General features: G+C 48.8%; 1 protein-coding gene across 1 annotated transcript in view; it reads right to left on the bottom strand.

The window, feature by feature from the left end:
- LOC147105995 (V-type proton ATPase 116 kDa subunit a 4-like) overlaps positions 1 to 13,726 on the bottom strand; it is a 111,459-nt gene extending 97,733 nt beyond the window's left edge. The window contains exons 1-2 of the mRNA XM_086008620.1: positions 13,688 to 13,726; positions 2,879 to 2,957 (exon numbers count right to left, since the gene is read on the bottom strand). Of these exons, the coding sequence (XP_085864746.1) occupies positions 2,879 to 2,957; positions 13,688 to 13,702 (94 nt within the window). The 5' untranslated portion in view covers positions 13,703 to 13,726. The remainder of the gene's footprint in view (positions 1 to 2,878; positions 2,958 to 13,687) is intronic.
- Between the last annotated feature and the right edge of the window lie 6 nt (positions 13,727 to 13,732).

The raw sequence follows: 13,732 nt of genomic DNA, 5'->3' as shown, positions 1-13,732 counted from the left end.
CTGCCACTTGTCTGCCCATTCTGCTAGCCTTTCGATGTCTTGTTGCAGTCGATTGATACCATCTTCACTGTGCGATGCAACGATCAGGAAAGATTGAGCAAGTTGGTATTATTTTCTCTGGAAAAAAGAGAAGGCAAAGAAGAAGCGACCCGATGGAAGTCATAAAATTACAAAGAGTTTCAATCGGGTCGATGTGAAGAAACGTATGGGTGAGTCCAGAACAAGGGGGCATAAATATAAGATAGTCACTAACAGATCAAATAGAGAATTTAAGAGGAATTTCTTTACACAGAGTGGTGAGAATGTGGGACTCGCTGCCACATTGCGGGCCGGATTTTCCGATCGAAGGCTTCCTGCGGGCGGATGCCTCCGATCAGGAAAAATCTACGCACTTACCTGCTGGCTCCGTAGGTCTCGAGACTTCCGATCCTGGGCCTCTCCTGGTGCGCGCGCGCGGAGGCCCAGGTATCCCAGGGGTGTAGGCAGTTCGCAAGCATCCCTGGGATCACGTGGGCCATGGGGAACCAATCAAAGAAGGGAATCCCCCTTCACACTTTTGCACAGATCTGTCAAAAGTATGACTAGGGTCACTCAAAAAACAAACCAAAACATTAAATACATTTTTTTTTTTTTTTTTTACAAACAACACGTATTTAAAATTAGTTAAACTTACATTAAATTAAATATTTTAAACAAAAATTTAACATTTTGAAAAAAAAATTTACGTTGTTTTACGGGGCTAAAATAAACTTACCTTTTATTAAAGTATTTTTAAATTATAAATGAGTGAAAAAATATATATTTTTTTACTTTTTTTAAAACTCTTATGTTGGCAAAAGCAGGCCTTACGCTTGCTTTTACCAGGTGTAAGATTTTTAAAGGTTTTCAGCAGGCGGAGATTGCACAGAAAGCGGAACGCTCCGCCCGCAGAGGCCCTTCTCCAGGGCAGGCGGATGATCTGTCAAGAGGATTCTTGACAGATCGGAAGTGCCGGTTTTCAGCGTATGCGCTTCGCATGCCTGAAACCGGCACTTGCGAGGCCCCTATGGGTGCGTACACACCTCGTACACACCCGTGGGGGTCGGTAAATACGGGCCTGTGTGTTTGAAACAGACAGCATTGATGCATTTAAGGGAAGGCTTGATGCACACAGGAGGGAGAAGGGAAAAGAGGGATATGGGGGTGGGGCAGGATGGGAAGAGATAATTAGAGTGGGAGGAGACTCGTGCAGAGTATAAACACCAGCATAGAGCAGTTGGGCCAAATGGCCTGTTTCTGTGCTGTACATTCTATAATTCCATGCAAGAAACTTTGTTTAACCGCCAAAACCTGCTGTCTGCCCTCCAGACATCCCTTTGTCCACGTGGCAACAATTTTCTTAATTTCATGTGCCATTATCTTTGCCGTAAGCCGCTGAAATGACTTTGTGAATCTACATAAACCGCATCCCCTTGCAGCCCTACCCCTGTTTTGGTGATTGTGTTGCTACCAATATGCCCTAAGAAAGCCTTTTTATTGGCCTTTATGGATTATTCTGCTAATTTTCTTTCACAATCCCGCTTAGTCTTTCTATTCTTCGTGTAACATTCCCATGTTTTTGTATCTGGCCTGACTTTTATTTTTGGTTCCTGCCTTGTGAATGCTAAAAGATTCTCTTAATCTCTCCATTCAGCCTCAGATTAATGCAATTTTCCCTTACTGTATTATACTTGATTTTTACTCTTTATATCTCCTGTTTCAATCTTCCCAAGGCTCGATTTCCCAATTTTTTTGTTGTTGCATTTAATCAAGCTGGGACAGCTCATTTTGGATTGAAGGAAATCTTGCGTTTATATCAATGTCTAAACGTCACAAGGTGCTTCTCAGAGAAGGTGTTTTTGAAGTGCAGTGACAGTTGGTGAATGTAGCCGTCATTCTAGAGCTGCGCACGGCCATCAGTGAGATTAGTCTGTTTTCTGGTTTCATACATTAGAATCTCCAGCACAGAAACAGGCCATTCGGCCCAACAGGTCTATGTCAGTGTTTATGCTCCACACGAGCCTCCTCCCACCCTACTTCATCTCACCCGATCAGCATAACCCTCTATTCCTTTCTCCCTCGTGTACTTAACTAGTTTCCCCTTAAATGCATCTATGCTACTCGCCTCAACCACTCCCTGTGGTAGCGAGTTCCACATTATAGCCACTCTGTGGGTAAAGAAGTTTCTCCTGAATTCTTTATTGTATTTGTTGGTGACTATCTTATATTGATGGCCCCTCGTCTTGGACTCCCCACAAGTGGAAACATCTTCTCTACATCGACCCTATCGAACCCTTTCGTAATCCTAAAGGCCTCGATCAGGTCACCCCTCAGCCTTCTCTTTTCTAGAGAAAAGAGCCCCAGCCTGTTCAGTCTTCCCTCACAGTTATATCCTCTCAGTTCTGGGATCATCCTTGTAAATCTTTTTTGCACCTTCTCCAGTACCTCTATCTCCATTTTGTAATATGCTACTTTCAATGATTTGTGAATGTGTACCCCTAGATCTCTTTGCTCCTCTACCCCACTTATACTCTTATTTTTAAAGGAGTATGTGGCCTCCTTATTACTTCTACCAAATTGTACCAGCTCACACTTATCTATATTGAAATTCATTTGCATTTACACACCCATTGTGCAAGTTTATTAATGCCTTCTTGTATTTTGTCGCAGTCATCGTGTGTTAACAATAACCCCCAATTTGGTATCATTCGCAAATTTTGAAATTGTCCTTCCGATCCCTTTCATCAGGTGTAGAAGTTCAGGAGAGTCCTTACAGGAACACCTGTCCACTGCGTTAACTATTTTACAAAAAAAAAAATCTGTATTGATCATTTTCACAGAAACATTTTAACACACTTACGAAGAATTCTCTCCATCACTTCACAGCGCCTGACTTCATTTACAAACTTCCGTTGGAATGAGTTGACACTTGCATTCAACTGTGAAAAAAAAAGAAAAACTGAAGTACCGCTCTCCACCACTACCTGTTGTAAAAAAATGGGAACTCCTTAACTCCACCACTCTGGGTGTCCTGTACTCATGCAGCAAGTGCTCTGTAATTCTAATTACTGGAGTGAGGGACTGACAACCAGCTTCTGAAGACACACAGATTTAAAACAAAAGCATGCTCACCAAACATGCAGATCAATCGGGGAGCTCTCCTAATGGCTCAGTTGGTCACACAGATTAGGAAGATCCCAGGTTCAATCAGTGGTCCATGTTGATCTTAGCTGGAGTAAGTGTAGGGGTGCCACAATTGTCTTTGGAACTGCATCTCCTTCAGCCCCACAACCTGCCTGCCTTACACTACACACTATCTAGCCTCACACCCAAACAATGGCAATTTGGGTGAAGTGCTGGTGGGAAGTTAACTGTACCCCAGCAAGAGATAAAGCCTTCAGGAGGAAAGGGAGAAAAATTGGGGGGAAATTAAGAAGTTCATTGAACTAAAAAGATTCCTGTCCCACGAGTTGCACCAGATGTCATCACCAAAAATGAGGCACAAAGGTTCTAACCAATGCCCCCAGAAACAACAACAGTGGCCGGAATTTTCTGGGGTCCATGCGGGCACGATCACAGGCGGGTCAGGTGGGAAATTCGAAATATCTTGCAGCGGGTCGGGAACCTGCCGTCATCCCGCCCCCACGCATCTTTCCCTCGGGCGGCACTGACCTGAATGGCAGAGGCGGGCTAGTTAATTTAAATCATTATTAGTTATTTGGCAGACTCTTAAGTCTTTTTAAACTTACCTTTCAAATTTCACTGGATGAGCACGGGAATCATGCAGTTTGGGAGCCATGTCTGTCAACCTGAGCCAGGAGTTGAGTGGCCATTGATCCAGCTGATCAGTTGACAGCATCAAAAGTACAATAAAAACTCCCACCTCACAGCTGATCATGTTCCTCAAGCAGAAGCTGTTGCTGACTGCATTGCCAGCACAGATTTAGTTTTCTAGAGGCTGCAGTGTCACCTCATTGTTCGAACCTATCACATCATTGACAGATTGCTTCTGTCATCTCTACTTGACCTGCCATCTATTGCATCAGCATGGGTGCCATTTATACTGTCTCACCTTGGTCTCAGAATCGGATCACAATCAGCCCCAAAACCAGCAGCACCAGGCATACCTGCAGCACCAACACCACCACCACCAACCTTCTCCTCAACCACCTGATGCTGCACAGGACAGAGGGCATCAGGGCAGGGCTGCACCGTGCCGGAGGCAATACCCCAACACAGGGTATACAGGCAGAGGATGAGCTTCCTCAACATGACGGAGCATCAGTGCCAAAGGAGGCTCAGGCTATCGCACCAGGTCGTCGCAGACATTTGCACATTGCTGGACCAAGACCTGCAGCCCAGAGGAACGGCTGGACACGCCTTACCAGAGGCTGTCAAAGTCACCAGCGCCCTCAACTTCTTCGCTTCAGGCTCTTTCCAGGAATCTGCAGCATCTTGCAGTCGGCTGCCCACAGATGCATCACATCAGTCACCGAACAGGGCAATTATATAAACTTTGCCACTGATGAAGCCAGTGTTACTGAGCAGTCCTCGGCTTTGCCACTCTGGCTGGCTTCCCATGGGTGCACGGCATCATCGACTGCACACACGTGGCCATCAGGGCACCCCATCATAACCCAGGTGTTTTTGTCAACCGCAAGGGCTTCCGCTCCCGAAATGTGCAGCTGGTTTGCAACCATAGGAAGATCATGCATGTGTGCACCAAATTCCCTGGCAGCTGCCATGACTCTTTTGTCCTTCGCCAGTCCAGCCTCCCTCAGCTCTTCGCTCTTCCAAACAGACTTTCCGGCCGGCTGCTTGGAGGCAAGGTTTATCCACTGAAGATGTGGCTCATGAAACCCTTGAGGAGGCCAAGTACTGAGGCCGAGGAGAGATATAATAAAAGCCACATTTCCAACAGATGTGTCATAGAGCAGACAATAGGCATGCTGGAAATGCGCTTCAGATGCCCTGACAGATCTGGAGGAGCCCTTCAGTACGCACAAGCCAGGGTCTCCAGAATCGTCGTGGGCTGCTGCGCCCTGCACAACATCGCACTGCAGCGAGGATTAGCGCTGCATGAGGAGCAAGGCACTGAGCGCACAGCCTCTTCAGAGGAGGAGGAGCAGATCCCACCAGCACTCGAGCACAGTGCTGCCCGGGAGGCCAATCATAGGGATGGGCTAATCATGGCCAGATTTACTTAAGTTTACACAGTACACCCATACGGCTGCCACATGCTGTGCCAGGTTGGCACCACCCCACAGCAACACCATAAAGCATCCCTACAACTTAACTGGACCAGACACATAAATACTGTGGCAACAAGAGCAGGTCAGAGGCTAGGTATTCTGTGGCGAGTATCTCACCTCCTGACTCCCCAAAGCCTTTCCACCATCTACAAGGCACAAGTCAGGAGTGTGATGGAATACTCTCCACTTGCCTGGATGAGTGCAGCTCCAACAACACTCAAGAAGCTCGACACCATCCAGGACAAAGCAGCCTGCTTGATTGGCACCCCATCCACCACCTTAAACATTCACTCCCTCCACCACCGGTGTACCGTGGCTGCAGTGTGTACCATCTACAAGATGCATTGCAGCAACTTGCCAAGGCTTCTTCGGCAGCACCTACCAAACCCGCGACCTCTTCCACCTAGAAGGACAAGGGCAGCAGGCGCATGGGAACACCGCCAGCTCCAAGTTCCCTTCCAAGTCACACACCATCCTGTCTTAGAAATATATCGCCGATCCTTCATCATCGCCGGGTCAAAATCCTGGAACTCCCTCCCTAACAGCACCGTGGGAGTGCCTTCACCACACGGACTGCAGCGGTTCAAGAAGGCGGCTCACCACCACCTTCTCAAGGGCAATTAGGGATGGGCAATAAATGCTGGCCTTGCCAGCGACGCCCACATCCCATAAATGAATACATTTTTTAAAAAACAATGCCCAAGCCATTCCTTCCACACTGACCACCATTGCTGGAGGTAATGTTATGTCTCACTATTCACTCCAACTCACTAAGCGACTTCCAAAGGTGCACACAAATTTGTCCATGACCGGAAAGTGGTGAAAAAAAAGATTTTTAGCTGCAACATCACAGTAATGGAAATTTTACACAATCATTTAACAAAACACCCAAGTGGCTACCTTTGTGAATCTACTTGTGTTTCATCTTTCTCTTACGTGTGCTTCTATGAGGTGCAACCCCTGCGGCTTCAGCAGAGGTAGAAGCAGCCTGCTCACTTCCCTGCTGCGACCGCTTGGACGCTTTTGGCGGACATCGTCCTCTGGGTTTTGGAGCCTCTGATGCTCCAGTCAAAGTCTGCTCCTCCTGCGACAGTGCAGGGGCAGACTTGGCCATCGCGATCCGAGGAGGCATCTGGGGCTCTGACTGAGGGGGTGGCAACGGGGGAGAAGTGTGAGCTTTTGAGAAGAGCCCCCACTTCCATGTGCCCTCTCACGAGCCACCCGCACTTCCCTGCTAGCAAGGAGTTGGAGAGCACCTTGCTGCACATCACTGGGGCCATGAGGACCCACGTCTACGCTGACATCCCTCCTAGAGAGGAGGTCTATGAGAGAAGCCTCTGCCATCTATTCTCCACAGAGACCATGTGCTCCTGTGAGTGGTGCATTAGCTGCTCCATACAGGTGGCCAGCCTATCCATGGAAGAGCCTACAGTCGCTGTCGCCTGTGATATGGTGGTGCTCATGTTGGAGATAGACTTCTCCATTCTCTGAACATTTGCAGACATCGCGGTCACAAAATCTGTCCGAGCCTCCTGCACTTCTTGCTGCACCTCCAGGAACGCTGTCTTTCTCGATGGCCCCCCGAGGCTCAGCGTCTGCATGCAGCTGAGCAGAGCTTGAAGCGTCCTGCGCCCTCCGGTGAGGGGTCTCCACTGCTGTCCCTGTCAACACCATCTGCTCCTGCTCACTTGTGAGTTGTGACACACCAGGTGACAACATTACTCTATCTCGCGTGGGACCCACCGAGGTGTGTGTCTCTGCGCCGGTGCTGGGTGCACTCATGTCTGATGAGGGTGCACCCTCAGAGGCTGGAGGCTCCTCTGAGGAGTCGTCTTCCTCTTAGACTGGGGGGGGGGGGGGGGTGTGGGGAGGCTTTTGATGGACCTGTGGGAGAGTAAAGAGAAGTTAGAAATGTCATAAGAAGAATGGGTGCACATACCATTATGCACATGATGACCATTCACTGGCTGATGACATCAATCCCCATGAGTGACTGATGTATGTCATGTAGCTGTATGAGATGTAATTCTGTCACCAGGTTGCTGAGATGTCCCCCTCTCGCCTTTTCCCACCTCGAGCTGCTCAGCCACTCCCGATACTTCCAAGGCAGCCTCTTCTGCTGATGGTAGGGTCGCCAATGATGGTGTGCCACCTCCAGTTCTCTCCCTCTCCCTCTTATTGTGGGCTCTCTTTTCCTGCAAGGAGGGAAAGAGAAGTTTGAGTGAGAGTGATGGAATGAGTGTAAGGAATGGATGGGTTACATCTTTCGAGGGTGACTATGATGGAGTGAGGTGCCAAAGCCAAGTGGCCTCCTTGTGTGTTAGTTGGTATGATTGCATTAGGATGAGGGCGAGTGTGAGGGGTGGCTGGTCAGATGGGGATGTGATAATATCGTTAGAGAGGGATGGGTGGACGTGCAAGGTATGTTGGTGTGAGTAAGGATTTGCAGGAGTTGGGTTGGGAAGGCAGAGTGATGGGGATGTGATGAGAGGCACAGCAGGATGAAGTTGAGTGTGGCTTTGTACTCACCTTTCCTGATCTAATGTGATCATTGAAATGTTTCCGGCACTGCACCCAGGTCCTCCTGTTCACCTCCTCTGCTATTTGCAGCCAGGCTCTTTTGGTCTCCTGGGGAGGTCTCTTCCGCCCATTGGAAGGGAAGAGGACCTCCCTGTGTGCTCCAACTCCCTCCACAAGCATATGGAGGGAGTCATTGGAGAACCTGGGTGCAGCCCTCTGCCTCAGTGCAGTCATATTTGGCACTCTTTCCAGCAGTCCAATTGTGCAGTGTGCTGCCTGCACACTCCTAGATGAACCTTCAAATGCAATGTGGCCATGGCTCCTTTAAATACCCAGGCTGAAAACGCGAGTCATCGATGACCTCATCAGACCCGCACCATTTAATAGGGCCGGGTAATGCGCAGGTCGGGTTTAATAGGCCCCATTAACGCAAAGTCGATCTGAGGAGTGGCATGGAATCAGGAACGGGATCATGACCCGCCACAGCGACCGCCCACACCCAACCCGCCCAGGGTCTCTGTGACAGGCTCAGCACAGCTGATTTGCAAAAGGCCAGCTTCATTCATATTGCACAGAAACCAAACTGTGCACACGCACAAAGAAAAGACACTGAACAAGGCAGTATTCAAACACAGGCTGGCTTGTTTCATCTGTGAAGATGGGACAAACGCTGCATACAGTGAAATTTAAATCCAGCCCCAGAGAGCCAACCTTCGTTTCTGAAGTTGGCTGCAGCTTCATGTGCAGAAACTGGAGCAGGACCTGATATCTAACTAGTTCACTGGCACTCCTGCACTTCTCCCCCTCTCCCATTAAATTTACAATGTTGCTTCCGATGCCAAGAGCACTGGAAAAAACCTGTGAAGAAAACGAAGCAGCACCAGTGTCAACGGGGGCATCAAGTACCACTCCACCCGCCAACCCCACCGCCAACTACCCCCTCCACCCCCAAACCCCCTCTCCATCCCCCAACCCCCCCTCCACCCCCCCCTCCACCCCCATGTCGGAACCAACGACATAGGGAGGAAGCGGTTGAAGTCCTGCAGTTTTTAAGGAGCTAGGGAGGAAGTTAAAAAGCAGGACCTCAAAGGTAGTAATCACACAAGGGGGAAAGGGAGGGCAGCCAAAGCCAGAGCTCCCTGGGTGACGAAGGAGTTAGAGGGTCGGATGAAGCAGAAAAAGGGGGCGTATGACAAATGTCAGCTTGATAACACAAGGGAGAATCAGACTGAATATAAAAAGTACGGAGGAGAAATGAAAAGGGAAATAAGAGGGGCAAAGAGACAGTGCGAGGCCAGATTGGCGGCTAACCTAAAAGGGAATCCAAAGTTCTTCTACAGGCATATCAACAGTAAAAGGGTTTGTCAGAGGAGCGGTGGGGCCAAGTACTAACCAAAATGGAGATCTATTGGTGGAGGCAGAAGGCATGGCTGAGGTACTAAATAAGTACTTTGCATCAGTGTTTACCAAGGAAGAGGACTTTGCCAAAGCTATGGAAAACAAACAAGGAGGTTGCCAGGATATGGGATGAGAGAAAAATAGATAAAGAGGAAGTACTAGAAAGGCTGGCAGTACTTAAAGTGAATAAATCACCCGGTCCGGATGGGATGCATCCTAGGTTGCTGAGGGAAGAAAGGGTAGAAATTGCAGAGGTGCTAATCACAATCTTCCAATCCTCCTTAGATACAAGGGTGGTGCCAGAGGACTGGAGGATTGCAAATGTTACACCCTTGTTCAAAAAAAGGGGGAAGGACAAACCTGGCAATTACAGGCCAGTCAGTTTAACGTTGGTGGTGGGGAAACTTTTAGAAACAATAACCCGGGAGAAAATTAACAGCCACTTGGACAAGCATGGACTAATAAAAGGAAAGCCAGCATGGATTTGTTAAGAGCAAATCGTGTTTGCTGAACTAAATTGAGTTTTTTGAAGCGGTAATGGAGAGGGCAGTGCAGTTGATGTTGTGTACATGGGCTTTCAAATGGTGTTTGATAAACTACCACATATTAGGCTTGTTAGTAAAATTGAAGCCCATGGGATAAAAGGGGCAGTAGCAGCACGGATACAAAACAGAGAGCTGTGGTGAATGGCTGTTTTTTGGAGGGAGGTATACAGCGGAGTTCCCCAAGGTTCAGTACTAGGACCACTGCTGTTTTTTGATATACATTAATGGCTTAGACTTGGGGATACAGGACAACATTTTTTAACTTGCATCTGACTCAAAACTTGGAAGTGTAGTAAACAGTGAGGAAGATAGTAATAGACTTCAGGAGGAGATTGACAGGCTGGTAGAATGGGCGGACACATGGCAGATGAAATTCAATGAAGAAAATTGTGAGGTGATACATTTTGGTCGGAAGAATGAGAGACAATACTTGCTAAATGATACAATTTTAAAGGGGGAGTAGGAACAGAGAGACCTGGGGGTGTTTACGCACAAATATTTGAAGGTGGCAGGACAGGTTAACAAAGCAGTTAATAAAGCACAAGGGATCCTGGGCTTTATAAATAGAGGCAGAGAGGACAAAAGCCAGGAAGTTATGCTAAACCTACATAAAACATTAGTTCGACCCCAGCTGGAGTATTGTGTCCAATTCTGGGCTCCACACTTTAGGAAGTTTGTGAAGGCTTTGGAGAGGGTGCGGAAGAGATTTACTAGAATGATTCTAGGGATGAGGGATTTCAGTTACATAGCTAGAATGGAGAGGCTGGGGTTGTTCTCCTTAGAGCAGAGAAGGCTAAGAGGAGATTTGATAGAGATGTTTAAAATCATGAAGGGTTTAGATAGAGTAAATAAAGAGAAACTGTTTCCAATGGCTGAAGGGTCGATAACCAGAGGGCACAGATTTAAAGTGATTGGAAAAGAACCAGAGGCGACATGAGGAAAACTTTTTTTTACGTAATAAGTGGTTAGGATTTGGAATTCACTGTCCAATAGGGTGGTGGATACAGATTCAATAGTAGCCTTCAAAAGTTAAATACTTGAAGGAGAAAAAAATTGCAGCGATAGGAGAAAGAGCGGGCGAGTGGGACTAACTGGATTGTGCTTCGACAGTGCCAACGCAGACTCGATGGGCCAAATGGTCTCCTTCTGTGCTGTACTATTCTATAATGCGCATTAGGAAATTCAATCCTATTTTTGCCGATGAACTGAAAATTAAGAAACCTTGGCCCCGATTTTCCTGGAGCCGTCAGGCGGGGTTTCAGGTGGGCGGGGGTTGAAAAATCGCAGAAATAGAGGGTCGTGACCCCCACCCCCCCGCCCCGTCCGACTTTCGCTCCGTTGTTTCAGCACGACCCGAATCAGTCCCGCCCGCAGCAGGCAGGACTGGTCGGCGGGAGCCTAATGAGCAATAATTGGCATCTGTAATCCTATTTTAAGGGGCCTTTGCAATTTTCAGCCTTTCCCCACGCTAAACACGCCTGGTGGGAACACCGTTGATGAAACCTGGCGTGAACAATATCGGCTCGCTTAATTTCAGCTTTAGGTCAATCAGGAAAGAAGAGATTTAATCAGACAGCATTTGTAGGTTGCAGGACCTTGTTGTTTCAGGCTTGGGGCAACTTGTTCAAGTCTTAGGCACAGCTGTGGAAGGTTGGAGCCTCACACACTTCTCCAGTGTGAGCGCCTGTGAAGCACCGCTCGGCACCCTCACTCAGCGCTTCCTCAACGGAGGCATCTACCAGAAGTATGGGAGGCCTTTTTTCCCTTTCCTTCTTGGCATTAGAGGATCTCCAGCAGCAGAGGCATCAGCAGCAGAGCCAGGAGCATCAGCATCAGCAGCAGAAGCGCCAGGCTGCTGCTCACTCACCTGAAGCTGCACAGGCCAGAAGGGGCCAGCGCTTGGATGTGGCTTGAGAGCACCTTGCTGCACATCAGGGGGCCATGGGGACCCGTATCTGCACTGGCAGTCCTACTCAGAAGGACTTCCATGAAGGTCTGGTTTCTCTGTTCAATAAATGCCCATCGCTCCGCAAGAGATGTCATTCTATAATGAACACTCACCATGTTTTCCATACCCTGGTGACTTATCTTCTCCATGGAGGGTGCCAACCTTTGCATGGTGATGCGTTCATGCACCAATGACTACGCAAAGGCTCAGGTCAGCTTCGCAATGGACTCCTCCATTCGCGCCACACTCGCAGCGACCCTGGAGACAAAACCTGCCAGAGACTCCTGCATCTGTGCATGGAGATCCATCACCTCTTCTCTTGCGGATGGACCCAGAGGCAGAGGGTCGACATGCAGCTGAGCTGAGCTGGCAGAGTCCTGCACCCTCCAACGAGGACTCTCCACTGCTGTCCCTGTCTCCACAATCTGCTGATGCTCACTTGTGAGCTGTGAAACACCAGGTGACAACACTACTCTATGTCCCGAAGGTCCCCCCGAGGTGTGAGTGTCTGCGCTGGTGCTGGGTGCGCTTACTTCTGCTGACGCTGCGCCCTCAGAGGTTGGAGCTTCCTCTGAGGAGTCTGGCTGCACAGCCTCTTCCTCCTCCAAAGTGGGGACGGGGGCTCTGGATGGTACTGTGGGGGAGTAAAGGAAGGAGTTAGAGATGTAATGTCAAGGTTCTTCTGGTGACTCCCAGGGAGTTGACATCTGCTGATACCTGCATCCATGCAGCCTTGGTCTCAGTGGGAGGCCTCTTCCTCCCTGACCTAGGGAAGAGGACCTCCCTGTGGGCCCTAACCCCATCCAATAATGCCTGCAGTGAAGCCTCATCGAATTTGAAGGCAGTTCGGGGTCTGGCACTGGCCACAGCTACTGCAGGCTCCTCTGCCATCCTGTATGGTTCGTTTGGATGCCTTCAGAGGATGCAGTGCTTGCTGTGGACCTTGAAAGCACCACGAATGATGGCATCATACTGTGGGGCTTTCTGACTGGAAATGGACACTTAGCAAGGGTGCCCACACGCTGGAAATAAATTGGCCAATTGAGGGAAAATTGCGTGCAGCTGGCTGACCCATTTAGATTCGTGTCGGAACCCGACATTCAGGGAACCCGACAATTCCCCGCACCTGCGGGAAAATCGGCCCCTTTGAGTGGAAGACATTTCCCACCAACTTTCTTACTTCCTTTCCTGTGAGCACTGACTGGAGTACAGGTCCAGTGTCAGCAGGCCTTAAGTACATAATCCAAGTGGCTATCCTTCACATGCAAGGCTAGACATTGAGTGTTTGTGCACAATTCGATCACAGCATTGCTTGATCGTGTTCTCACCCAATTCACTCACACACACACACACACACACACACACACACGCACACCAACCACCACCACCCCCCCCCCCCCTTTCTGGTATGAGTCACTTATTGGCAATCAGTAGCAGGAACCCTGGCCTGGGGGGCATGGACGTCAATTCCAGCATCCCAACTAAGTCCAGGGATTGGACCTGGGACCTTCCTCATCTGTCTGGTTCAGTACCATGTTGGGTGGTACACTTTCCACTAGGCCATTGAGGGTGCTGTGTGTGGAAAATAAATCCAGTAATTTAATTTGTTTATATGTTAGTTTAACTGTAAGGCAGAACTTTTAGAAAGATATCACATGAACATTGACAGCACCTCCCAAACCCGCAACCTTCACCAGCTAGAAGGATAATTGCAGCAGGAGCATAGAAACACCATCACCTCCAAGATCCCTTCCAAGTCACACACTATCCTGACTTGGGAATATTTCGCCGTTCCTTCATCATCGCGGAGTCAAAATCCTGGAACTCCCTCCCTAACAGCACTGTGGGAGTACCTTCACCACGCGGACTGCAGCGGTTCAAGAAGACGGCTCGCCACCACCTTCTCAAGGGCAACTATTGATGAGTAATAAATGCTGGCCTTGCCAGCGATGCCCACACCCAGAGAATAAATTTAGAAAAACTACAGCCCGTCAACTTTTACTCACATCTCGAAACTGCATGAAGCCGAGCTCTCCCAGCTCAGAGATGCA

This window comes from Somniosus microcephalus, chromosome 16, assembly GCF_052327205.1.
Source record: "Somniosus microcephalus isolate GS21.2 chromosome 16, FLI_Smic_1.0, whole genome shotgun sequence".
Taxonomy (NCBI): Eukaryota; Metazoa; Chordata; class Chondrichthyes; order Squaliformes; family Somniosidae; genus Somniosus; species Somniosus microcephalus.
This window is presented reverse-complemented; position numbering and strand designations above follow the sequence as displayed.